Source organism: Xenopus laevis, chromosome 2L, assembly GCF_017654675.1.
Source record: "Xenopus laevis strain J_2021 chromosome 2L, Xenopus_laevis_v10.1, whole genome shotgun sequence".
In the NCBI taxonomy this organism is placed as follows: domain Eukaryota; kingdom Metazoa; phylum Chordata; class Amphibia; order Anura; family Pipidae; genus Xenopus; species Xenopus laevis.
The window spans coordinates 178829442-178857337 of NC_054373.1; the positions used below are offsets into that span (position 1 = coordinate 178829442).

The 27896-nt window shown below is 41.8% G+C and overlaps 1 protein-coding gene across 1 annotated transcript; it reads right to left on the reverse strand.

The window, feature by feature from the left end:
• Window positions 1-230: 230 nt before the first annotated feature.
• On the reverse strand, window positions 231-27621 carry rab38.L (RAB38, member RAS oncogene family L homeolog). The gene is made up of 3 exons (XM_018247792.2): window positions 27177-27621; window positions 14740-15020; window positions 231-420 (listed from the first exon to the last, which is right to left on the reverse strand). The coding sequence occupies exons 1-3, from the start codon at window positions 27376-27378 to the stop codon at window positions 268-270; spliced, it is 636 nt and encodes a 211-aa protein (XP_018103281.1). The 5' UTR covers window positions 27379-27621; the 3' UTR covers window positions 231-267.
• Window positions 27622-27896: the final 275 nt, after the last annotated feature.

Consider the following 27896-nt stretch of genomic DNA (forward strand, 5'->3'; position numbering starts at 1 on the left):
CCAGGGGTCCCCAGCATCAGTAGATATACTTGGGCACCATTAATTAGAAGAGTTAGGATGGATGTAACTTGCACCTATATGAAAGCGCAAGGAGCATGTTTAAACCCAAATACCCCTCTGAATTTCGTCAATATTGACTTCTCATTGTATCCTTTTTTAGAGCACCAGCAGTTGTGTAAATGAACCCTTTACTGATATTATCGGCTGAAGGCGAGACATTACTAAAAACATGAATTTACCAAGCAGAAAGCATTTATTGGCCATCTCCTAGGACTTAAAGCAAGCAGAACAACTCGCTATCTTGGAAGAATTCATTTGGGGCTTTACAATGTCCGGTTCCACGGGCTGCATTCGATCACTCTCGCTGGCGATTATGTGGCTCACGAGGCATCTGGAGGCTTCGTCGATATTTATATTTTCCTGCACAAAGAGAGAATAAGAAGCTTTCACTGCAAAGCACTGGACATTAATAAAGATTACGCAGTCGATATTACATTGATCGCTTGGCTGGATCCCTGTTATTCATTGCAGTGGAATAGAAGACTTCAGGCTAAGATCATTTTCATTGCTGATAATTCTAACTATGATAGATCTATGATTCTTCCACTTCTGTAAGGTTACCATAGACCAAATCATATTTCCAACCTTTTTATTAGACTACTGTAATGTGTCACAATTACAGACAGTGCAGCAATGCATGTGGCACATCTTTTCAGTGTGGAACGAGGGTGTGCCAGATACTTCATCTATTTCTAATTCTCAGGATGAACCTGGTGCACTGGGCAGAGGTGTCACCGTTCCACAGATTTTGATGATAAGCAATATAATTTGGTGTCACCTGAGTGCCCTGGTTAATGAAGAAACCTTGGGGCAAATTCACTAACCAGCAAAAATTCTCCAGCGCTGGCTTTGCGCACATCGCAAAACTTCGCCAGGCGTAAATTCACCTGGACAACGCTAATTTACGAAAATCTGAAGTTGCACACAGGGTACCGAATACTGGCGAAATTACGCCAGCAAAATTACGCTCAGCAGTTCGAAGTTACGCTAGCGTTGGCTAATTAGCAGACGGCGTGCAGTTAAAGTACAATGGCCGTATATGCTGCAGTAAATACATTACACTACACAAGGCCAGGGAACCTTAACAAAATTATATAAAGTTAGAATGCCCTACACATGTGCCCACAATATAGTTTAAGTGCCATATGTTAGCAAATGTAGGGGGGAAGGAGGGTTCCCCAAAAATAAATTTCAGATCTTTTTCAGTCTATCACCCTTTAAAAAGGAAAAACGCCAGCGTTTTTTGGGACTTTTTTTTGAGGAACTCCTATCTACTCTATTGCACTTCACCTGGTCTGAGGTGGCCAAGGCAAGTCTGGCGATAGAAGTAACAGTCAGTAAAATCAAAAACTTTGTGAATTTGCGTAGTAACGCTCTTTTGCCAGACCGAAAATTCGCCTGGCGTTAGAATGCGAAGTTGCGCCAAAGTCTATCTCAAAGTCTATAACGCCAGAGAATTTACGCCAGCTACCGTTAGTAAATCAGCGAAGTGCCGAAATGACGTCACGCTGTCGAATTTTCGCCAGCGTTAGCCACTTCACCCTTTAGTAAATTTCCCCCCTTGGGTCTCAACTTGAGGGAAATGAAAAGTCATGGAAATCTAACAGCTGCATCTTCCAGCAGCACCTGAGAACCTTTAGTTGTCCATGTGATGCTGGAAATTGAATTTCAAAACCAGCTAGGGTTGCCTTAGTGACGGCTCGGGATCGCTTAGTGACTTCGAGTGCATCTGTGCAGTCCAAGCCTCTACTTGATTCAAGTCTTATGATTGGGTGGAACATTCATAAGTGCAGCAAGATGACGCTGTATTTTTTTGCGATTGGAACTCACTACAGATATGGATGTACTGTAGTAATGTTTAAGCAACATCGGCATTTGTGATTTAAGTTTCAATAAGTGCAGAACGGGTTGCTTCAGCGATGGCCTGGGAGGGTTCAATGATTTTGCGCGTATATGTGCAGTCCAAGCCATGACTTGATTCAGAGCTTTTGATTGGGTGTATCTTATACCAAACCCCATTTGCATGGGAATCCATCTTTGGCGTTTACTGTAATGGCGTGAAAATCTAGCCTATTTGGGGTTTCCAAAAATGAAGACACTTATCCCCTTTAAAAAAAGCTTTGGCCGAAATGCGCATTGGGGCGGACTTGCAACAATGTTAAAGTGAGGACTTTAGGATTGAGCAGTGCCATGTGGTTGTTTTCATGGCAGGCTTTTCAATTTTGTGAAATTATATATTTTTGTTTATGTTTGAAGGCAACTGGGGCATTGGGTCTACATTTCTGATGGAATAATATTTATCCCTTACTAGCATTATTTGTATGGGAATTGTATTGATCCCGTAACGGTACAAGGGTACTTTTATAAATGTGATGTTACCTTAACTTACCTCTAATGAAACTAATGGATTGATTCCACATCTAACTCATTGCTGCAATGTCCAGTCTTCTTAGTTTGTTTGTATGTGTATTTTACATTTGGAATAAAGTGTGTTTTAATTAATATATTCTCAATAGTGAGACCCCATTCTCAAGTAATTCTCCGCTACACAGACTCTTCTTTCTTAAAGTATCCTAACCCTACATGGGCATGTTTCTCCCCTAAAATACTGGGTAACAATTATAATTATATTAATGTTGCACCTCCCTGTTTAGTTTTGGGATATCCCTTTGTCATGGCCCAGCTGGATACCAGGAAAACTCCTGGTGGGCCCAGGTATCAGAGAGTCCTCCTGCTAACCCATCCGTTTTCCCAGTATCTTGGTCATTCCTCTTTTCTGTTTAGGAAGAAAGAGGAGTAACGGAGAGAAGGCTAGATGATAATATAGAGAAGTATAATAAAGATAAAAGACTAGGAGAGTAAGGATGAGAAGAGGGAAAATAATGTAGGGAGTAGACCTTTGGTCTAAGGTTTTCTGGTGGGCCCTGACACTGTGCCTGCCCAGTGGAGTTTACAATCTAAGGCCCCTACCACAGTTACAGAGACCAGGGTCAGTTTCATCAGGATCCAACTGGTCTGGCTTTGAAGGAAGTATTGAAGGAAACCAGAGGCCCACACAAACACAAGGAGAACATACAAACTCCTTGTAGATAGTGGCCATGTTGAAACTGAATTGAGGACCCCAGTGCTACCATTCTAACCACTGTATTTGTGCTCAGCACATAGTGAATCTGGGTGCAACTGCTTTCTGTGCACCTAAAGACTACCCTTGTTCTTCTTACTGGTTATAGATCCATTCTCACAACCTATACAGTCGCACAAAACTGCTCCTACACAATCTAGTTTACACAAATGGCAATTTGGGGGCCCTCTACCTATACATCTATGCTGCATTGGGGGTACTTTGTTGAGTAAAGTTGAGCTACAGGCAAAGGTCTCTTTGTATCTGTGAATTGTAGGTACTATATATGCTGTGTTTCTAATTTCCATAACTGGGATAAAATACACTGGATACAACCCCAAATGGCTTAATGGAGCTGGATCCCAAACATGAAATAAAATACTGTTTTTAATCATTTGTAGATAAAAATATAAAGCAAAAAATGGAGAGTGACTGAAATATCCTTAAAACTTTCTTAATCTAGATGCCAATAGGCCCTGTGAATCTTTTTGGATGAATTGACTGAAAGTGCAGAAATTGACACTGGGGAAGCCTGGAGTGTAGTTGACTCCAGTCTCAAAATGCACCTAAATAATTGTAACCCATGAAAAGAAGTCATTTTGACGGCAAAAACCATTTGAACTTTACAGCTCAATAGTATTCAATTTGCATCAAAATACAGCTCAGAATTGCACAGGTTCTGACACAATTACACCAAGCCCCTGGCAGCTGCAATGACCCTGGAGTTATGGGGGAAATCCTGCATTGTGGGTAAGAATTGTTTTGGAAAGCGTAAATAAATGAGCCTTTTTATGTTGCTGATGCACTAATGTTGCCAGTCAAAATGTATGCATTTAAATTTGTGCTTGGCTTTGCCACCAAATCCAAATGGGTTCTGTGAACACAAATCTCCCCTTGTAATAATGTACTGTACTTGCGCTACTAGTTAATGTATTGATAACATTTATTTTATGCCAACAGAATTAATTGTGTGCAAACAGATGCGTTTACTGATGACTGAGTGGATCTTGGAGTTGTTTTATAACCAAGCGGCTGATTTATGGACGACTGATTTTTCTAAACAGGATCAGTTGTTACTTCAATGAGCATTTCACGCCTTTCTTTATTAGGGTTAGTTATGGAGGTGTATGGGGTGTAATTTAAGATTGTGGGGGTGCATAAAATTGCAGCCAGTGGGGATTCATATATCGGAGGGGGAGCCAGGTAACCGGGGCAGTGGAGGATGTTAAGGTCTGAATCTAGGGATTGTAACTCTATGCTGGGGTTTAAAGGGCCTCAGGGTTTTTGAGAGGGTGAAAAACAAGTGATCCCTTCAGCCTTCGAGGGGATTGATTTGGCCAGAAGTTTTACTTTAATGTTAACTATGTAATGCGTAAGGTGGGGCCCTTTTCACCCAAAGGTGCTTGTCTAAGGGGCAGATTTACCAAAGGACAAAGTGAGGAACACTAGTGACTTTTCGCCAGTAGTCACATCTGCAGCGACATCACCAATTCACTAACGGGCGCAGACGTCAATTCACTAGCGAAAGAGACCATCGCTAGCGTTCGTTCACACTATATCGCCAGGCGACTTTTCGCTCTGTTGAATCCACAAATTCACGGATTTTACTGAACGTTCCCTCTTTTGCCAGATTTGACTTCACCACCTCAGACCAGGCGAAGTGCTATAAAGCAGCTACATCCACCTCAATCAGAGGCGGGCCAAACAGGCCAGGCGCCCTAGGCAGCCCAGCCCACCTGCTCGCCCCTTCCTTTCTTCCGTTCCCGGCGCGCAAGCGCAGTAAGCAGGTTCCCGGCGCGCATGCGCAGTAAAGGCGGTCTGTGCGCATGCGCAATAAAGGCATTCACGTTCGCTTCAGCGTGCGGCGCTTACTGAGAACAGATTTCCAGGTGGGTTCGGTCTAGGGGTAGGCAGAAGAGATAGCTGCCCAGCGCCCCCCAATCATTGCGCCGTAGGCAGCTGCCTCTTCTGCCTACCCCTAGTTCTGGCCCTGACCTCAATCTTCACTTACTCATATCCTGTGTGCCGAAAATGCATTAAAGTTCAAAAAAACGCTGGCGACTTTTCCTTTTTTTTAAGCTGGATTGCCTGCAAAAGTCCTAACTTACTTTTTTGGGGGAAACCGGTTTGCTCCAGACATTTTACAACATATGGAACATTCATTTTACAGTGGGCTCATGTGTAGGGCATTATATTAACTCTCTTATCTTTATTAAGGTTCCCTGGACATTTGTAATAAAAACCGGTAACTTCAAGCATTTGCTCCAACATTTATAATAAAGTTGTCCATACAACTTTAAATTACCCGCGGTATGCAAATTGACTTAAGCGCAAGATCACTAGCGAATTTTCACTAGGCACAAACGAAGGCTAACGCATCTTCGCTATGAAATGCTCACACTGCCAAGTAACGATAGCGAAAAGTCACCAGCAGACGAATTTTCGCCTGGCGTAGTGGTGCGATGGGGTTGCTGGCGACAATTCGCCCTTTAGTGAATCTGCCCCAAAGTGTTTTAGACAGAATGGAGAGGATTTTGTGATATGGATTAGACATGCTGCCCGTGTCATGGAATGGTGCTTGACTGTTTCAACCTATTCTGATGCACTGACACATCAAGCTACGAAGCATCATACAATTTAAAAATGTTGCATTTACACAATACACTTTGGGGATTATTTACTAAAATCAGATTTTTTTCTAAAATCTGATTTTTTTCAATTTCTTTCATTAAAAAAAGCTTGACCAAATTCCCATCCACAATTTTACCTTATTTATCATTGAAATAACTTGAAAAACTTGACTTTTCTCCCCAGTCTCCCGATTTTTTCAGAATTTTTTGGATTATCGGGCTAAACCCAGTGCAGACCACAATATCTTCTAATTAGGATAGGGGCGTCCACCATTGACTTATACATGACCTCAAAAGGTTTGAGATGCGGAATTGTATTTTGCAGCATAATAATAATAATAATTTTTTTTTCAAAATTTTTTTTCGTTTTTGCCCCAAAAAACACGATGAGAAAAAGCTGAGTTTTAGTAAATAACCCCCTTGGTGTTACCAATGTCCTGATGGTATGGATCCTTAATTGTTTTACAGTCCCTGCCATCTGCACACTTCCTCCTTATCCTACGTGGCTACTAACCCCTTTAAAGGGGTGGTTCACCTTTGAGTTAACCTCTAGTATGTTACAGAATGGCTAATTTGAAATAATTTTTCAATTGGCCTTCATTTTTCTCGTTTTTGAATTGTTTGTCTTTTTCTTCTGACTCTTTTCAGCTTTCAAATGGGGGGGGGGGTCACTGAACCCATCTAAAAACAAATGCTCTCGGCTACAAATGTATTGTTATGGCTACTTTTTATTAATCATCTTTCTATTCAGGCCTCTCCTATTCATATTCCAGTCTCTTATTCAAATGAATGCTTGGTTGCTAGGGTAATTTGGACCCTGGCAACCAGATGGCTGAAATTGCAAACTGGAGGAGCTGCTGAATAAAAAGCTAAATAACTCAAAAAAACACAAACCCTTTAATGATTTCTCAAAGGAGCCGAGGGCTAATGCACATCCATGGGGCCCTCCAAGTTGGCTTAGACTTGGCCGAGACCTGTCTGCCCTGCACTGTTATTTCCTTTTACTATTGGTATCTGCGCTTGTGTAATGTATCACAGTGTCTAGAACTGAGCGAGTACAGAACCATTAGGGATGAATCAGTTAATAAGTGGTTCAGCAATAGGATGATCTGCACCAGATATTCTCCTAATTATCCATTAAAAAAGAAAATATCCAAGTCTGAAAGGTTGAATAGTCTGGAAATGGCGACTGGGCTGTATCAATAAATCACGGAATCATTATTGTTTTGCAGTCGTCATCGTTGTGTTGATAAATGATGTGCTTGCTCTTGTAATCCTACATTTACTTCATTGTCTGGTCGTGCTGAAACAATTCATCATGAATATATTCTTTTAGCAATTCATAATGAGCTGCATGAACACTAGGGCAAATTTGCTGGCTATTTATCAGCAGGCAATGTGGAGAAATCTTCTTTATCTTCTGCACATCATCTACACTCAGCCTTAGGGCTTCATTTTGTTATAAAAGTGCAAGAGTGCTAAGGGCCCTTCTACCCTTAGAGCCCCATTCAAACAGCACTTGGGACTATCCCTGCCATTGATCTGCACTGCAGTTTGGACAGGTGCAAGGAACCCCAATTCTGCAATAAACCCTCTGCCTAAATACTCTCCCTTGTCACAGCTCAAGGCAATTGTCCTACCCCAACTGAAAGAAAACTCTTTCCAGTTCCTCGGTTCATCTGCCTCCATCTATCTGGGTGCACATTATTCGTAACTAAACTAGCAGATCTCTAACCAAACTGGGCTCTGGGTCAGTTTGGAATCATCTGATCATTTCCAATAGATATCTAGACAATTTTTGCCTAAATATTGGTTGGACAGACCATCAAGAAGGTCAATAAGCTTCTGCAAGTGTAGAGTTGTATTGGCTTATGAATGGCCAACATAACTCTGCCCAACTCTTATTCCCCTGAGATGTACAGGTATGGGACCTGTTATCCAGAATGCTTGGGACCTGGGGTTTCCTGGATAAGGGATCTTTCCGTAATTTGGATCTCCATTTTAATATATAATTTAAAAATGAAATCAACCAAATAGGCTGGTCTTGCCTACAATAAGGATTTTGAGATAACTTTTAGTATGATGCAGAAAATGATATTCTGTGACAATTTGCAATTGGCTTTTATTATTGAAGGTTTTTGAGTTATTAAATTTTTTATCCAGCAGCTCTTCAATTTGCATCTTAACCAATCTGGTTACTAGGGTCCAAATTACCCTAGCAACCATGCATTGATTTGAATAAGAGGCAGGAATATGAATAGGGGAGGCCTGAATAGAAAAATCAATAATAAAAAGTATAACAATACATTTGTAGCCTTACAGAGCATTTGTTTTTTTAACACCAAGACTAATTAAACTTTGAAACCGCACAGAAATAACTTACTGAAACTCCTCTTGCGCTCCTCTTCAGAAAAGGCGACACATCGAAGATCCATCATGTGTTGCAGGGGCGTAACTATAGAGGAAGCAGACCCTGCGGCTGCAGGGGGCCCAGGAGATATAAGGGCCCCATGAGGCTCTAGTTCATATACAATTTCAATAAATATTGATAAAACAGGACAACCTCTGGATATGTTGGGGGCCCTAAAATTAATTTGCTGTGGGGCCCAGTAACATATAGTTATGCCACTGATGTGTTGATTGATTTCTCCTCCCAGGCTATCTCCTTTTAAGAAAGGCAGGGAGAAGAAATCGAATGCTGCATGATGGATCGCCTTTTCTGAAAAGGAGAAGTTATTTCTTAATAAAGGGTTGTGCGATTTTGAAGTTTAATAAGTCTTGGTGGTTTTTTTATGTGGTATACTAACAAATTTTTTTAACTTTTTTTTTTAAGTTACTGGTCCTTTAAATTATGAAGGTAGAATCTCAAGTTGGGGTTGTTTTCTCTGGAAAAAAGGCGCTTGCGAGGGGACATGATTACACTTTACAAGTACATTAGAGGACATTATAGACAAATAGCAGGGGACCTTTTTACCCATAAAGTAGATCACCGTACCAGAGGCCTCCCCTTTAGACTAGAAGAAAAGAACTTTCATTTGAAGCAACGTAGAGGGTTAATCACAGTCAGGACAGTGAGGTTGTGGAATGCACTGCCGGGTGATGTTGTGATGGCTAATTCAGTTAATTTTTCATCATAATTGGGATTCGGCCGAATGCTACTGCCTGCTTCAACATATGCAAATTAGGGGCGGGGAGGGGAATCGCTTGACTTTTTGTCACAAAACAAGGAAGTAAAAAAAGTTTCCCCCTTCCTATCCTTAATTTGCATATGCAAATTAGGATTCAGATTTGGATCAGTAATCATCATTTTTTACATAGGAATCGAGGGTTTGGCTGAATCCAAAATAGTGGATCCATAGTGTATATATGGATGGTGGGTTTCATTTGAAGTGGTTGAACTTGAACTTGACTTTGGTCTTTTTTTGACCCAATCTAACTATGTAATTATTTTTTACCACTGGATAATTCTGAGCTTTCTGGATAATGGGTTATCAGATAACGGAATCCATACCTGTCCAAATCCTCTCTTATTCAGCATTTCATTCTCTTTCACTCTGCAGCATGAACACTGTCCAAAATAGGCCTTTTATAAACAAAAAATAAAGTACAGTACTTTCCTGTAAAGCACATATCCCAGATCAATTAAACTGATTCCCAACCCAGGGGCACGCATGGAACTTAGCACTAAACAAGAAGGATGGGGAACCTACATCCAAAAAAATCCCAATAAATATTTGTATAACTGGGGACAGATATTTGCATCATTTTGATTTTCATTGCTGTTTAGTGGTTAGAAAACAATTTGGGAGGATTTCAGAGCTGAGATTTTGTACATATTACAATTTGCCCAGAGGACTGATTTCACAGCATGCGACAGAATTGCTCACCGTGAGCTATAAAAACTAATATCAGAGCCGAGCAATTATAACCTAATGAGGTACAGCCAGTGTTCTGAAAGTATTTTGGGAGAAAGTCCTTAAAAAGAGAGAATGCTGGATCACTGAGTCTATAAATAATGCAGTAACTCAATGCATTAGGGCTTGTTTTCTAGTGAAAAGACCAAACTATGGGAACAGTTGGTCATATTTTCTTTACCCACATTGCACCATTCTGTCACCGAAATCTACCACTGTCCAATCAGATACAAAACTGCAATCAGACAGATGTCGGAGGAGCAAAGATTTACCCAAGTGCACTGGACGTGCATTAAATAACCTTCAACTGAGTTTGATTCAAGGAGTAATGCAGGTGTTACCTACTGGGATCCCTTGCACTGCATTCCACACCTTCTACCCAACTCTAAGCTGCAACTGGCCTTCTAGGGCACATCACAAGTATAAATGAGAGCTATTAGGTCTAAATGAGGTGTGTTCTACTACTGAGGTTGCTGGGGGCCCAGGAGTAAAGGGGCCCAGTGATGTCCTAATAAATGAGCAATTTTAACATATCTTGGTAGAATAGGCCAATTTATCAATATTTTGGCGGCCCTAAATTGAATTTGCTGTGGGGCCCAGTAAAATCTAGTTATGCCACTGGGTGTGTTTGCTGCTTCCATGGATGTAACTCTAACCCTATGTATAAATAAGTCCTACTATTCCTTATTTCCGCAGCAGGTAGCCGGAAATGTTGTTTTTTAAATTTATTTATATATATAGGCACAAAAGGCTGCGTCACCTAAAGCCCTGGGCAAGAGTGTTTATATTAATATATAATACTGACAGCTAGAACGTTACTATAAGGGCTAGTCCACACGAGGAGATTCGGGGAGATTTTGCCGCCTGGCGACTAATCGCCTCGTCTTTTGAGTGACTATCTCCCTGAACTGCCTCAATGTTTTTCCCCATAGGCTACAATGAAACTCGCCTGCGCTGATGCGTTTTCAATAGTCATCCAAAGTTGCAACGTGACTTTGAGGTCAGTAATCCTACAGGGGACACAATTCTGGGGTAACACTTAGCAGGGGGGAGGCAGGGAGTGGGGGCAGTGGGAACTTTTGCCTAAAGGGAGGTTTAGTTCTCCTTTAAGGTGGCTAATGGGAGCTGCCTGAATGGTAAAGGAAATTTCTGGGGAAGGGAAGGGAAGGAAGAAGATTACTGAAGTGTCGGAAGATGGTGCCCGTGAGCTCCGCTGTGATGACTCTGCATGTGCAGTAAGTGATCCAACAGAGGACACAATTTTGGGGTAACACTTAGCAGGGAGGAGGCAGGGAGGGGGGCCAGTTGGGACTTTTGAGGGTTGAATTCTCCTTTAAAGGGGTTGTTCACCTTTGAGTTTACCTTTAACTAAAATGAAGAGAGTGATATTCTGAGCCATTGGTTCTCATTTTTTATTATTTGTGTTTTTTTGAGTTATTTAGCTTTTTATTCAGCAGCTCTCTAATTTGCAATTTCAGCAATCAGGTTGCTAGAGTCCAAATGACCCTAGCAACCATGCATTGATTTGAATAAGAGACTGGAATATGAATAGGAGAGGCCTGAATAGAAAGCTGAGAAATAAAAAGTAACAATAACAATACATTTGTAGTTTTACAGAGCATTTGTTTTTAGATGGGGGCATTGAGAAAAGGGCAAATAATTAAAAAGCTATGAAAAAAAAATAAATGTAGGGAATTAGTGCAAACTCCTTGATCTTATCCCTGTCAGGGCAGTAGCCCAGAGTCTGTGTCTGTGTGCTGTAAGCTGTTACCTAGCAACCAGATATTCAGTGATCTCAGTGCAACAGGAAGTGACACAGCAGCTAGTGAGTGGCTGGTAGGAAGAGGAAGTCACAGAGACTGGCAAAAGAAGAGAGCCTGGCATAGAGAGGTGCATGGTGGACAGAGAAAGAGGCCAGAGAGCTGCTGGTGGGCCCAGAAAGCTGAGAGGCTGCACCACAAGTATTCATGGAGAGACAGAGAGTGTGAAAGGAATCCAGACTGGAGGAACAAACAGCAGGAGATTCCTATCTGAGCCTGAAGACAGATCTAAAGTATCCAAAGAGGATTTGTGAGTATCCTGTTTAAAGGGACAGTACCCTAAAGAGGCGCTGAAGATAAAAAGACTGTTATTGAAAGGACATTAAAGGACTTTGCTCTTTTAGTTAGCTAGACAGCTTTGTGCTAGCAAGTTAGTTAGTGAGGCCCTATTGCCACTGGTTAGGAGTGCTGCATGTACTAGTTGGCCATTTATTTTATGATAAACCGTTATTCAGTTTAACCAATACTATGTGTGTTATTACTGTATTCCTAGTGGGGCCTCCCGTTGGTGCATTCCCGGATCCCACTAGGTGGAGGCACTACACTAGTAAGTACCAGGAACCCAGTCTCTCCCCATACCACTGCGTAGTGGCTCAGGTTTGTCCCGTGTCATCAGGTAAGCGCCACACGTGGAGTGTAACACCGACAAAGGGGTGTCGAAAGGGTTACATAAAAAAGAAAATGTAAGGCAAATTATGTAGTACATTACTGTAATGCAGCTAACCTTCAAAAATACTGCAATGAAATAACCTAGAACATTACTGTAAGGCAGCTCACCTAGAACATGACTATTTTGGCAGCTAATTCCCAGGCAGGCAGTGCAGGCACCATTATTCGCATATCTCAAGTCAACAAAATAATTTTACGATTTAATAAATCCAGTCATTTCTCCGGTGCTGGAAATGTGATTATACTGTACATCATGTGATAGAATTCTGGATTCCAAACCCTATCACATTTAATTTAGCTTTTTATCCATCTTCATTGCCTTCTATCATAGAAAAGCCTTTCTTTCCATTGTGATGGCACAGAAGCCTATTTCTATTTCTGGACATTAAGGGATTAAATAACAGCCATATCTGAGAAGTGTTAATGAAAAGATTGATTTTCCTTTATAAGCTGCCCAACAGAGAGGCAATTTCTGCCTTAAAGACTAACAGAATTATTTACAAATGAGTTAAAAAGAAAAACTCTATACAGTTTTGCAGTTTCAAAGATAAAGGGTTATTTACTGAAATCCAAATGTACAGTATCTCATATTTAATTTTAAAAACCACAACCAAACTCCCATGCTCAATTTGACCTTATTTATTAATAAAATAACACAAGTTAATCAGATGGCGGAAAGCCTCCATGAAGTTGTGTGAAAAACCCGAATCACTTGAATTTTTCAGGTTTTTTTCCCGAATTGCTCAAATTTTTCAGGCTTTTTTCCTGAATCGCTAGATTTTTTGAGTTTTTGCCCGAAAACCCTTAAGAACTAAGATTTTCAGGCTATACCCACCAAAGACCCTGATAATTAAATTTGGGATTGGTGCCTCTCCCATTGACTTAAACAAGACCTCAAAAGGTCTGAGATGGCGGATTTTCGGATTCTGTTTTTTTGCAGCATTGATTTTTTGAGGAAAGGCCACCAAGGCCCTGGCCTAGGGCGGCAGGATTTTAGGGGGCGGCATGCTGCCCAACCACTGATCATGAGATACAATAGTTTTTAAAATCTTCCATGCGCCAAACCCCAGTGCTTCCGGCCTGATGATGAAAATATGTGCATCAATGAAGGGGAGGGGATAGAGGTGACGAATGGCAGTGGGCCTAGGGTGCCCGCTATGTAAATCCAGCCCTGAGTAAATTACCCCTGCTACCAGCTTAAGGTGTAATGTAAAGCATTGGTGCAACTACTGGTGGGTGCAAGGGGGGCGATCGCATCCAGTCCCGCACCATTGGGGCCCACCAGAGCCGCAATAAGTTATCCTAGGCACTAGGGACAGGGACTTATTTTGCCATGGGGGGCCCTGCAGGTGCCGTGGGTTCACATTCTGCACCCAGGCCTGCTCCTTGCTAATTATGTCACTGATGTAAAAGGCAATAGCGGCAGAACAACAGAGGAAAGAGACCCCATGGTTGTGGGAGGACTGAGGGCCTGGACCTTATGGTCTGCTGCATAGAATCCCCCTCCGAAGATTTTTTCAGTAGGGAGGGCCAGGAACAGCTAGTTATGCCACTAGTGGGCACCATGTCCTCCTATTCTGCAATACTTAATGAACTGGCACAATCATTTTCCAATATTTGCCCCTGCCAGTATTTTACCTGCCGTGCCATAGTAAACAACCAATACCTATAACCACAAATCTGCAACACCCTACTAATGAACATGTCCAGCTTACCATGCAACACACCTTGAAACTATGGCTATTCTCATGTATATTGTTGGAATCTTTGATTATTGTATTGATATTGAAAATTGGCTGGATGTGGGGGAGGGGGGTTTAGAACACCCGTACCTTAAATAAAAATATATCACCCGTGGGGTGAGTGTGGAAGCTGTTTATATCAAGCAAATTAAAATATTTTTCTCCTTGCAGGATTCCTGGTTTGCATTAGGTCAGTATTTCTTAAAACAGTATTTAATTCAGTATTTTCTTGAGGTCAGCATTCCAGTGGGTCTAGTTATGACTATGGAAGCAATGTAATAATAATAATTAGGCTAAAGTGTGTAAGCCTTTAGAGGGATACAGTTTATGCTCTGAAAGAAAAGAATTGCCTTAATCTGCCCATTCCTTTTCCCATTCATTTGTTGGGACTGCCACCTTTTAGCCTAAGAATCGAGGTAAATCGGGTGTTTGGAGTGGCCCATGGGTGGAGAATACATCCCATGGGCTACAGTCCTATTTGTCATTTCAGTAGTGGTCTGGGTGTTGTTGATAATTACTGTATATCTGGTTTTCTGGAAAGAACCTCTGGCCTAAGACAATCAGATTGTACCTTAATAACTGATAAAGCAACTTTGTCCAACCATTTGCCTTTTGTCTATTGTAAGACCAGCATCATGCTAAGCCAATGGCTAACAGAGAATGATTGAAACTTTACAATGGCTTGACAATGCTGGAGATACACAATGGTGTCATGGCTATACACAATGCCATGTTAAGTATTTGGGAGCAAAAATGAGGAATTTAGATTTATCACATTCGTACCTTTGCAGACGTTTCATACCAAGCCACAAAACCATGTTCCTTGCAAAACTGGTCCATTTTGGTGAAATGGTTCTTAAAGTTATCTTTTCCCTGGTCACATTTGTTGGCTAGAAGCACAGCCGATACTGGCGCCCCATTTGAAAGAGTCAATTTGGAGTCTAAATCCTCTTTCCACTTTGCCACCGCTTCAAAGGTCGCCGGCCTTGTGACGTCGAAGACGATAAACGCGCCGACTGCTTCTCGGTAGTAGACTCTTGTCATGTTTCCGAATCTTTCTTGGCCTAAAAAAAATATTTTTGCCATATTATTAGAACTTTTCTTTGTTTTTTTATAGGGATAAAGATATGAAGTTTACTTTAAAGGTTGAAGAGTAAGGAGATAACTAGTGTAAAGCACAAAGTGGAGAACTTGGACTGAAGCAAAGTCCAGCTAACCAATGTTTTTGCCGGTGGTCTTAAAATGATGAAACTGCAGATGTAACCAGTTAATTCTGAAGCATTTAATGGACTGGAACAAAATTTGGCAACTTTGTGCATAACCCGGAACTACTGTACATACATAGCACTTAGCTAAAGTCTAGAGCAGTGATCCCCAACCAGTGGCTCATGAGTAACATGTTGCTCTCCAACCCCATGGATGTTGCTCCCAGTGGCCTCAAAGCAGGTGCTCATTTTTGAATTCCAGGCTTGGAGGCAAGTTTTGGTTGCATACAGTGGTGTAACAAAAATTTTGAAGGGGCCCAGTGTGCACAGTAACAGTCCCCCCTCCGTCGCTTGAGCAAAATTTCTTTAAGAAGTTGCGAAGGGAGGTTTTTAGTACCCTTAGGCCCTAAGGGTGTGTGGGCCCTGGTCCAATCGCACAGCTGCTTCCCTGGTCGTTCCGCCACAGTTTTTTTCTATTTTTTGCCATTATAAAGCACTAATTTCAAAGCTGGTCTATGTTCACTGAACATACCTCCCCCTTGTTTACAGCTCCCTATCTACCTTTAAACAACAAACAAACAAACGTCTCACTCATCTAAGCAGCAGCCCTTGTGCTGCTCATTATTAGGGGTTTCTCAGTGGACTGGTAATTCGTTTTATCAGCACAGGAACACAGAAGTCACAGGAAGTGCTAAAGTCAAACTGTCTTTATATTCTTGTTTAGTGCCAGAAATAATAGAAACCATAGACATTTCTTTATTAAAACAATAGACAAAAATATACTAAGCAGAAGCCCTATTCATTCGGCTAATTTTGAAAAGAGGTGTATACTGTACCTTTACTACCATATAATGGATTTGAATAGAATGGATTATGCCTATAAAGTGTGTGTAGGACAGAACTGCTAGTGGCCCAGTAAAAGGTTTTTTATCAGTAAGTGGTGGTTGGGTGAATTACTGTACGAGGCCCAAAAATTTTGCTTGGATTTTAAGCCTCTCTCCTTGCAGCACATGCCCTATGATTAAGGGAAGGTGTTCCCGAAACGCGTAAGGTCTATGTATCCTTGCAGTTTTCTACAATAAAAACCTGCTTTTTACCGGAGTGCCGTCCTCCTGTTCGTATATTACTGTTGGCAGTGGGGACACTGCGGACTGAGCACCCGGCACTACAGAGGAACAGCTAAGTGGTGGTGAGTTGAAGCGGTCCTTTTCGTTTCTGAGAGATGCCCAATAAACAACTCATGGGTTTTATAATGGATAGGAAACTGGAATAATTCAGGTAAAAATGTCATTGTAAATTGATTGCTTAGTGATTAGTGCTGCCTGGCAACACTGGAGTTCTAGGTTAGAGTTTGTATGTTCTGCATTGGTTTTCTCTGGGTGCTATGGGTTATCTCTCAGGCTCCTAAAACATACACTCAGGTTAGTTGGCTTGTTAGTTGGTCATGTGTCAATGAGAAAGGGACCGTACATTGTAAGTCCTGCTGGCCAGTGTCAGGGATAGGAAGGGGGCACTGAGGAGGAGAAGGAAGGGAAGGGGAATCCTTCAGGCAGGGGCTACACTGTGTTGACAGGAACAAGATGACAAGGATGTAGCGTCGGGGTCAGAGCGATTAAGGATGTTGTGGACTATGTACTTGATGGAATGGAGCAGGAATGGTGTGGGAGAAGCTGCAAAATAAGGAACAGATCAGGAATGGCTGATGAACATTGCAGGAAAGGAGAGGATGGAGCAGGCAAAGACCACGACTGGAACAGGAATGACAAAAGCAGTCAGGAGCTGAACAAGAACAAGGCATAGGATAGGGAAAGAGCAGAATCAGAGCAGGAGGCAAGGCAGGAAGACAGGACAGAAAGGGCAAGAACCAGGAGCAGGGAACAGGACACAAACTAGGCAAGGTAAGAGCTAGAGAACCCAGATCTAGGGCCAGTGATTCAGTGCTTAGAGTAGGCCAAGGTTCATGCACTGGTGGTGAGGAGGGCTGGTCTTACATAGGGCAGGATCAGACCTGATTGGCTTACCCCAACCCACCAATTAGGCTGCTGCTGGCAATAGGCAGCAAAGGCCAGGTGATAGATGCTCACCTGGCCCAATGGGTAAGGCATAGAGCCAAAAACCCAAAGTTCCCTCGTTCAAATCCCAGCAGAACCTTACAGACAGGGACTGAGTATGTTGATGTCCCCGGCACTTTACATAAAAATCTAGTTCATATGAGGTTTGCACTGTGTGCTGTTGGTGCATCTCATGATCACAGAGAGTGAGTTTATCAGATGGGCTGTTGTATCATGTGCCTCTCTAACAATGTTCCCTTTATGGAGGATTCTGCAATATCTCTCAGACAGTATGGCCTCCAGCTCTCCTCTCTGTGTATCCATCAGCCATCCCTTCTTTCCCGCATCATTCATCCTTTGCAGTGTCATCCTTAGCAGTGCTCAATATAATTTCCTGCGTATACTACCCGTCTATTATATACATGCATGTGCTGTGCTGGCTGAGCTCCGGGAGGGTCAGAGAAAGTTCTCAATTATATTTGTGCAAACAAAAATGATCAGTGAACAATTTGTTTTAATATCTTTCGGCTACTGACCACAATGGAAACCAACTTGAAACACAAACACATGGAGCCCAAAAGGGATTCTTTAGGTGCCATTGGTATATTTTCTTTAAGTGCAAACTCTTGGACATGGGAGTGCCACCTAAATCAATAGGGAAAGATGCCATGTATATTGTTGCCCAATCCATCATTGCATTAAATATTATGATGATTAGAAAAATTAGTAATTGTCATGAGTGCAGGCGGCTTTTAACTTTAAAGGGCTTATTTATTAAACTCCGAATGCCAAAAACCTGAAAAAAAGTGTGTTTTTTTTACTATAAAATTTACATTTTTATTGGAAAAAAACCCCACACATTTTTCCGGATTTTATTATATCCCGAGGATGGAAAAAGTCTAAATTCAAAAATCCGGCATCTCAGACCTGCCAAAGGTTGCATATATGTCAATGGGAGAAGTCCCAAAGATATCTTGATCTGTGCTAGTTTTCGTGCAATAATCTGAAGACATTTCGTGTAGAAAATCGGAAAAATTTGCAGATTTATTTTTTTGGATTTTTTTCCCGCAAATACATTTTTCGGGAAAGTGTATTGATAAATAAGGGGAAAAAAACCCATGCAGATTTGGTCAGAGTAGTTTTCAGAAAATATTGAGATAAATTTGGAATTTGATAAAGGGGCCTCCAAGAGACGAATCTCCCCCGGAACCCCTCTGGATGCCCTCCAGCGCCAAAAAAGGCGGGGGAGATGGGGGGTGGCAGCCACTAGCTGACTCAGGGCAGCACAGGGTCCAGGATTGTTGCCACTCATAGGGCAGTTTTTTCTGATTGTACACAAAGAATGCTTGCCTTAAAGCAAGAAAGATCTGCTGTCTGGAAAAGTACTTGTGTCCATACCTGCCCCTTTGGCACCACTGCTCTGCTCTGATGCATTTCATGCAACCGTGCAACACATTCCATAATTATTGTCAGTCTGAACTTGATGGTTATTCCAGGGTTGTGTCATTTGCTGCAACTGACTTGTGGCAAGTGAACCAGCCGTTGTGTGCCGGACGTTTTAACACAAAAGCAAGCGGTAATGCATGCCCCCACTTGTGTGAGATTGACCTAAATAGTTGATAATTTCCGTGCATGTTGGTGCACCACAGTCAAGTCACCATCTTACAGGGCCCCTGCAGTATTACTGGAATTCTAGTATTAAAAAACTGCTTTGTGGCTTTAAAAAAAAATACAACAATTTGCGCCAAAGTTTGTACAGGTAGGGGATCCATTATCCGGAAACCTATTATCCAGAAAGCTCAGAATTACGGGAAGGTTGTCTTCCATAGACTCCATTACAGGTATGGGATCCCTTATCCGGAAACCCGATATCCAGAAAGCTCCGAATTACTGAATGGCTGTCTCCCATAGACTCCATTTTATCCAAATAATGCAAATTTTTAAGAATGATTTCCTTTTTCTGTGTTATAATAAAACAGTAGTTTGTACTTGATCCCAACTAAGATATAATTAATCCTTATTGGAAGCAAAACCATACTATTGGGTTTATTTAATGTTTAAATGAATTTCTAGTAGACTTAAGGCATGAAGACCCACACTACGGAAAGATCCATTATCCGGAAAACCCCAGGTCCCGAGCATTATGGATAACAGGTCCCATACCTGTATATCCAAAAAAAATCCAAATTTTTAAAAAAAGAATTTTTTTTTTCTGTGTAATAATAAAACAGTCGCGTGTACTTGATCCCAACTAAGATATAATTAATCCTTATTGGAAGCAAAACCAGCCTGTTGGGTTTATTTAGTGTTTATATGATTTTCTAGTAGACTTAAGGTATAAAGATCCAAATTATGGAAAGATCCATTATCTGGAAAACCCTCAGTCTCATACCTGTACATTTCTCTATGTTTGGAAAGAAGCCTTTATAGCTTAACCTAATGTGCCCAATTGTGCATGACGGATATGGGACAGGACACTAATAGGTGCATGGGAACCCTGAAATTAACTCCTGCCTTCAAGAGCTGTTGCTTGCAGGGTTCCCTTTTCATGTTGCACCTACACACATTTCACTTTCAGCCAGTGAGTCTCATTCTTGTGCTGTTATTGACATCGCATTCCAGAAGTGACTTTATAGCCACAAAAAAAAAGTGCCAGTTGCCCATTGTTTACCAAAATGGGAATTTTAAACCGAATTGCCACCTTGGGCATGACCTCCCCCGCGCATGTGTGCGCACGTGCATACCTTTTTGGACGCGACCAGGGTCCGGAGACAGAGATCGGGGGAAACAAGAAAAGGGAGTGGGTCTGGCCCGGTGGGGCCCCACCGACCCAGTCCGACCCTGCAAGCAGCACAGTATTCATGGGGAAGATATGGGCCAATGGGCAGCAACCATGGTGAAGGGGAGGGGGGGGAGAAATAATTTTGGTTCCTGTTTTGCCCTGTGCACCGTGACCCTCAGCCCCCTATCTGTGGGAGAACACTTATAAACTGCATTCAACATTTTGCCCAAATAAATGTTATAAACATGGGTGTGAAATAAATGCCATGTTTATAAATGTCATGCACTGCGATAACAGAACTGATCTATTACATACAGCTAATCAATGTATTTCCATGATCATTAAATATGAATCATTACTTTGTTACTGAGCGACAACCATCTCATTAGTCCCTTTATCTTGGAACCAGGGATTACACATAACTAATGTCATTTTATTATATTTGCCTCAATATAACGATCAGTGCAGAATTCACCCTATTATATATTCGGAGTTGATATTATCTAATGGGACCACGGCTTCCGGAGGACTTTGCTTTCCAGTCCTGCATTATAGTATAAAACGTAATTTATTTTAAATCCTAAATCAGTGATTCCTTTCATCGGTGCATTTAATCTTTCTCACGTGCAACACCAAAGGCAAGGAATGTGCACTCTCCCTGTGTCACACTTTCCCAGTCTCACACAATAAGAATTCTGATGGTGTATTATGTATTGTAGGGGTTCCAAATTATTCTAAAATAAACTCTCCCCTGCAGCTGTCAGTGTATAGCGCTTCTCTGCTATAGAACCATGGACGCTCTCTGGTGCCAATGGGGGTAAGTCTGGCCCACAGACCAAGCAGTTATGATATTGGATCATGGGGGATGAGCAAATACCGTATATACTCGAGTATAAGCCGAGTTTTTCAGTCCCCAAAATATGCTGAAAAACTCTACCTTGGTTTATACTTGGGTCAAGTGCAAAAACGGTCGCTGGCGCCTAAGAATAGTCGCCGGCGTCCAAGAATAGTCTCCAAGAATAGTCGCCGGCGTGCAAGAATAGTTGCCGGCGTCCAAGAATAGTCTCCAAGAATATTCGCCGGCGTCCAAGAATGGTCGCCGGCATCCAAAAAACGAGACGCCGGCACCTCCAATGGGAGCAGAAACCCTCAATTTTTTGATTGAAACTTACCAGAAGCTGCTGCATTTCTCACCCTAGGGTTATACTCGAGTCAATAAGCTTTCCCAGTTTTTGGAGGTAAAATTAGGTACCTCGGCTTATACTCGGGACGGCTTATACTCGAGTATATACGGTAACCGTTTGATTGGATCTAAAGGGCACCTGGAGCTCTCACCCATTCCCACACCAGGTGACACTGGCAGGTGAAATTGCCTCATTGTACAAACCCGAAACATTACTGCACCAATACCAGTCGTGCAACTGAGCGCTTGTCCCACTGCACTTGTTATTATCAGAAATTACAAACACATGCGAGATGTCATTAATCTCAGTTAATTAAAGGAGTAACTGATCTGCTAAGTAGTGCTGGGATTTCTCTGCAGCTATGAAGACATTCTCCCAGGGGTATCATATAAGATTTCAGTTTTTTTTATTATAGGATTCTGTTGCTCTGAATCTAATCCAGCACATGCCATGAGTAATGCAAGGAAATTAGTATTGCATGTGTTGAACCACATTTGAGCGTGTGGCTTCTGGGACAGAGATATGGTTGGCACATGATAGATAATAAAGTAGACCCCTGGGAAAAAGTACTAAGGGGGCCCTATATTAGCTGGCCTTTACCATTGCAACTATTCAGAATAGTATTTATCTTCTTTGTGAAGCAACCTGTTGTCCATTCCTGGATTCCAGGCACAGCTCCTGCATTACTGTGTATTTGTAACCCACACGCCCAACAGAGGGTGGTTATGTCCCATGTCAAAAATAGGTGCCACAGTCAGAGTTCCAAGATAGATAGATAGATAGATAGTTAGATAGATAGAGAGATAGATAGATAGATAGATAGATAGATAGATAGATAGATAGATAGATAGTTAGATAGATAGATAGAGAGATAGAGAGAGAGAGAGAGAGAGAGAGAGAGAGGAGAGAGAGAGAGGAGAGAGAGAGAGAGAGAGAGATAGATAGATAGATAGATAGATAGATAGATAGATAGTTAGATAGAGAGAGAGAGATAGATAGATAGATAGATAGATAGATAGAGAGAGAGAGAGAGAGAGAGAGAGAGAGAGAGAGAGAGATAGATAGATAGATAGATAGATAGATAGATAGATGATAGATAGATAGATAGATAGATAGATAGATAGATAGATAGATGATAGATAGATAGATAGATAGATAGACAATAGATAGATAGACAATAGATAGATAGACAATAGATAGATAGATAGATCGATAGATTTTCTTTGCATCTGTTTAGGCTAATAGGAGCCAATATTCCTAAAAGAACAAACAAATGGTGAAGACACACAGTTTGTTCCTCAAATTGTTACATGGGTTACATTATACCAACTCCCTCAACTGAGAGTTATGCAGTCCAAGCACATTTGCCTTAATTGCATTTTGGGTCAAATTCATCGAATCTGTATACTGTATACTTCACAAAGAATAGAACAACTCAATTTAAGAACAACTGCAAGAAAAACAGAACTTATTTTAGTGAACTTATTGATGTCACGGTAGAGTAATGTCTTCTTCTCTATGATCCCATGCAGAATTTACAGTATGTTGAGAAGCAGTATTTCCATGATGACACTCAGGGTTGCCTTGGGTTTTGATCATCTGTACAAATGAATTATCCTCAGCTGAACCTGATTTTAGCAGTCAGGCTAGGTCAGTGCCTCAACTTAATGTGTCAGGCTGAAAAACGAGCTTCCCGGGAGAGAACTTCTTGAATATAAAACAATAAAACATGTGCGCTTCCCATAAACGTATTTATTTTAATAATGCCATTATTCTATAGAAAGTCCTTGGAGGTTAATAGTAAAAGCACATGCTGAAGCCACATCAACACAAGCTGGAAGCTTTCCAGAATAGGTACAATGACCAATGACAAGAAGAGTGCTCCAATGTCCATCTAGTACAGTGGTCCCAACCAGAGCAACATGTTACTCACCAACCCCCTGGTTGTTGCTCCCAGTGGCCTCAAAGCAGGGGCTTATTTTTGAATTCCAGGCTTGGAGGCAAGTTTTGGTTGTAGAAAAACCAGATGTACTGCCAAACAGAGTCTCCCGTAGGCTGCCAGTCCACATGGGGGCTAACAAATAGTCAATCATAGCCCTTATTTGTCACTCTAGAGACTTTTTCGTGTTTGTGTTGCTCTTCAGCTCTTTTTACATCTGATAATGGTGATGATGATGTTGTTCATGGCTTAAAAAGGTTGGGGATCCCTGAGTAGTTCCCAAACTGTGGATCTGGGAGCCAAGCCTGAAGGTTAACTTGGGGAATTTGGGGGAGAATAAAATCAGCTCTCATAGATACACCTGAAAGCCCACCTTGAAAGTCGGTTATGGTAAAATCTGGGGGCAAACATTTATTTGTTCTAGATATACTTGTTACTGTGGTTGAAGGGCTGATACGCCAATGTTTCCCTACATCTGTGACCTTGCTATGAAAAAAGAGGTGCCCTGACCAAATAACGGACCGTAAAGTTGGCAATGAAGTGAAACTCTAGGAGGAGCATGGTCAGCAAGATGGCAGAGGTTCTCCTACACAGCTGGAGAATGCACAGAAAGGTGGAGCAGCAGTAGATGCTCTTTTTGTCAACATTGCCCCATCCCAGCCACCTTTAGCCACCAATAGAATTACATGGTGGAGACACAGGCAAACTAAATGCACAGTGAGAAGGATCTTAACAGCAGAGAAATCCCAAATATGTTTCACTACGAGTGGCTCATTCTAGCACAAGAAATGTGTAACGTGCTTGTACAGATTACTGTGCCGCTATAATCCCACTGGGAATTTGTAAAAGTCTGGGAAAAAAACTACTACTAATCCTGGACAAACTTTCATTCACAAGTTTACTGAATCTAGTGGGGAGGGGTTGGGGTTCCCTAGTGAGAAAATTCAATTTCTTCCATGTTTTCTCCATTTTTCTGTAAAATGCTCCTAAAACATCTTAAAGCATAATATAAAACGTAATATTCACAATTACTCTGGAACTGTGGGGGAACAACTGCTCTGTGGGTAAGACATGTGGCAAACTGTGTCTTTGCACTTTGCCCCCAAACTCTACTGCAGAGGTACATGGCATGTAACCCAAGGTCTACTGCTGCATTCTCTTGCAATACTTGGAGGATGAATGCAAAAACTTGTCAGGGAGGAGTGATTTTTTCCTTGACTGCACTCCCCACTCCCCTCCACCTAAACTGCCACCTTAGATATTGGCCCTTGTGTGGAGCTGGGAGAGGGAATGTGGGGCAGGCGGATGAGAGAAGGGTATATTGGCAAATAAATTGTAATATTGGCCATAGCCAGGGGCGTATTTATATTAAGGCACCCGAGGGCCTGTGTCTAGGACAGCAGGTTTTGGGGGGTGGCCCTCAGATGCCTATAAATGTACTTTGTACATTAAAAAATAAATAAATCGCCCAGTGAGGCATATGGGGCCGGGCTGTGACATCACGGGTGTCATGTAGTGGAGTGTTTACTGTATGTCCGGTGCCTAGGGAAGTGTCGGACCTAAATACAGTCTTGGCCACAGCCTTGGCTGGTATTTTACCAGCTAGACCAGGTGTGCAGAGGACTCTTGTAGTTGACTATATGTATTTTGTGGTCACAGCCTCATTGCCCCCCCCCGCCTAATGGTTTAAAAAATTTGTGGTGAGCACAACTTTCCCTTGTTTGTTATAGTTTATACAGGAGCAGTGACCAGCTCCATGTTGTAGCTCCCACCCTTCCCAGCTATAGTCAGGTGATCCCACTGGTGTCTAATAAAAGCCAAGTTTGGGAGTTTTACTTTGAAAGCAGCGAGTAAGTTGCAGGTAAAACTTAGTCCCTGTGTAAAGTGTATAATGAAGCAATAGATGACATACCCAGCACACTGGTGCAAACTATCAAATGTGCAGTCCTTCTTCCACTGCTGCCAGGGCCACTAAATACTGCAATAGCTATATCAAATTTGTAAAGAAAAACCATCCCAATTGCACATACTTTTCTGTAATGGAAAGTGCTCATTGCTTTTGTGTTTCTGAACCCACGTTTGCTCCCCATGAGCCTGCAACACTAAAAATGAGTAACGTATTGACTATACACAGCAGGGGGACCAACACTCTCTCCTCAGGGGGTAACTTGCCCAGAAAGCTGCATCATATGATGTGACAACACATGACCGGCACATCTACCCTACGGAAGTCACGTTTCTCTGGCTGATTCCCCTACAGATACACATTTCTCTTTCCAAGGCTTGTGATTCACTTGTATGGTAGATTCACATTGCAGATTATTCTCACTTCTGCTCCAGAGCAACCACAAGTCAGGGCTGACATAAAGATTCAACAATTCAATATACATATAGAGTATAACTACTGCATTCATAGTCTGTGTAGTTCCCAAATCCCAACTAAGATATAATTAATCCTTATTGGAAGCAAAAACAGCCTATTGGGTTTATTTCATGTTTACATGATTTTCTTGTAGACTTAAAGGAGAAGGAAAGGTAAAATACAAATAAAGTTGTATAGATTGCCCACGAAATGGAAAGATACTTACAGGAGTCTATACGTTTTCCCCTCTTTCTGTAATCCAAGATCGTAGTAAAAAATTTTGGAAGGTGCATATAAAAGAAAAGTCACCCCACTCGCTATCCATATCTGTTCTAATAGGGCTCGCACATGCGCAGTAAAAATTTGGTAAGCCCTGCGCATGCGTACAATATCCCTTTCCTCCCCCATGCGAGTGGCGATATTGCGGTCAAGTGGTACAAGGCAACGGGCAATGGGGGAGGACTAAATTTAGCGCATGCGCACTTCAGACAGGGATGTGACGCGCACTCGGCCAACATGGCGGTCGCAAACATTGGAAAGGGCTGAAACTTCAACGGGACGGTGTGAGTGCAGGAGAACGAATTGGGCAGTGAATATAATGCGGTTCAGGAGGGGTGCACCCAAGCAACATTTAAAGATAGGTTTAAAAAATTACCTTTCCTTCTCCTTTAAAGGAGACCCAAAAACCTTTAATATTAAAATCCCCTACATAGACCCAGCCTAGGTGTTACCCTCTGCAAATGCCCCTAACTCTGTACTTACCCCTCGTTGCAGATTCAGCGCCATCTTCTTCTCTTCGGTATTCTTCGTGAAGTAAGCGCCGCATCGGTGCATGCGCAGTTGGAGCAGTCTTTTGTTTTTTGAAAACTGTGCATGAAATTGCGGAAGCGCTGGAAGAAGACCCGAAGATTACTGAAGAGAAGAAGATGGCGTCCGTGAACTCCGATCAGCAACGAGGGGTAAGTAAAGAGTTTGGGGCATTTACCGAGGATAACACCTAGGCTGGGGGGAAGCAGGGAGGGGGGTGTATGTAGGGTAGGGGATTTTAATATACAGTAAAGGGTTTGGTTCTCCTTTAAGGTATGAAGATCCAAATTACAGAAAGATCCCTTATCCGGAAAACCTCAGGTCCCGGGCATATAGGATAATGGGTCCCATACCTCTACAACATTACAATTAGCAGAATATAATCGAGAAGCAGAGAAAGGCAGGCGAAAATACATTGTTAGAATTTCTAACCCTGTAAAGTGAGGTCACAATGGAATTTCTACAGGAGCTGTGACATTTAACATTTCTAGGTGCCAGAGCTGTCCGGCCATATAAACTCACAAGGCAGGACACTCCCTTTGGGCAGACTTTGTGCTTTAAGGGTTAGGAAAATAAAATTTTTTATAGCAGATTATTAGCATAAAACATTGTAGAAACTCCTATATATTTTTTTTCTTTAATCAAGAAAAGATTAAGGTTCAGATAAAGTATATTTCCATTTATATATCTATACAAGCATTTGTTCTGTTTCATTTCCCTTTTTAAAGGTATTTTTTGCTGAACTTTTTGGATACATTCCCCCCATCCCTCCCTGCAATGTCATTGTTAGTGCTTAATAATCACTCATTAATGAGTTCGTCAGACATTAGGGCAGCCAACAAGACGTGTAATTAATATAATTAGGGCAGGACGACCCCTTATAAACTTACCAGCGATGTCCCAGAGTTGCAACCGCACCACCGTGTCTGAATCCCAGCTCAGCACTTTTAGGGCGAAATCGACCCCGATGGTGGCCCGGTAATGGGGCGAGAAGTTTTGGTGGACATAGCGTTTGATGATACTGGTTTTTCCGACTCCCAAGTCACCGATCACCAAGATCTTGTATAGGTGCTCTGTCTGGTGGCTCTGCATCTTGTTTCCCAAACTCCCAGCAAACTAATCTCATGCTCTCTAGTGGAATCCTGCCAGGGATAAGGAGGAGGGATAGGGGGAGGGAAAGAGGGGACAGAAAAAGAGAGAAAGAAAAAGAAAGGAAGGAAAAATATTAAAATGAGACGAGACGGACTGTGAGCTTTGTCAGATGCAAGTTAAATGGGTTTTATTACTAATAATGAAGAAGGATGTGCTGCGCCGTAGCTTTAATGCAACCCTCTGCACCCAAGGGTGTGACTGGATGGAGATAACCAAAAACTTTTGGACTCAGTTCAGCACAGTACAGTCAATTTAGATATACAGAGATAATGAGATATGGGTACTAGAATATATTTATATATACAGTATATTCTGGGCTTAGTTCAGCTCAGTCTTCTAATTACTTTACACCAGAGATGCCCATAGGACCACCCTAATGGGACTAAAGAAATTATGAGGGTCCAAAATGGTAGTAGGTTATGGTGATATCTGGGGATACATGATTTTTTGATTATCAG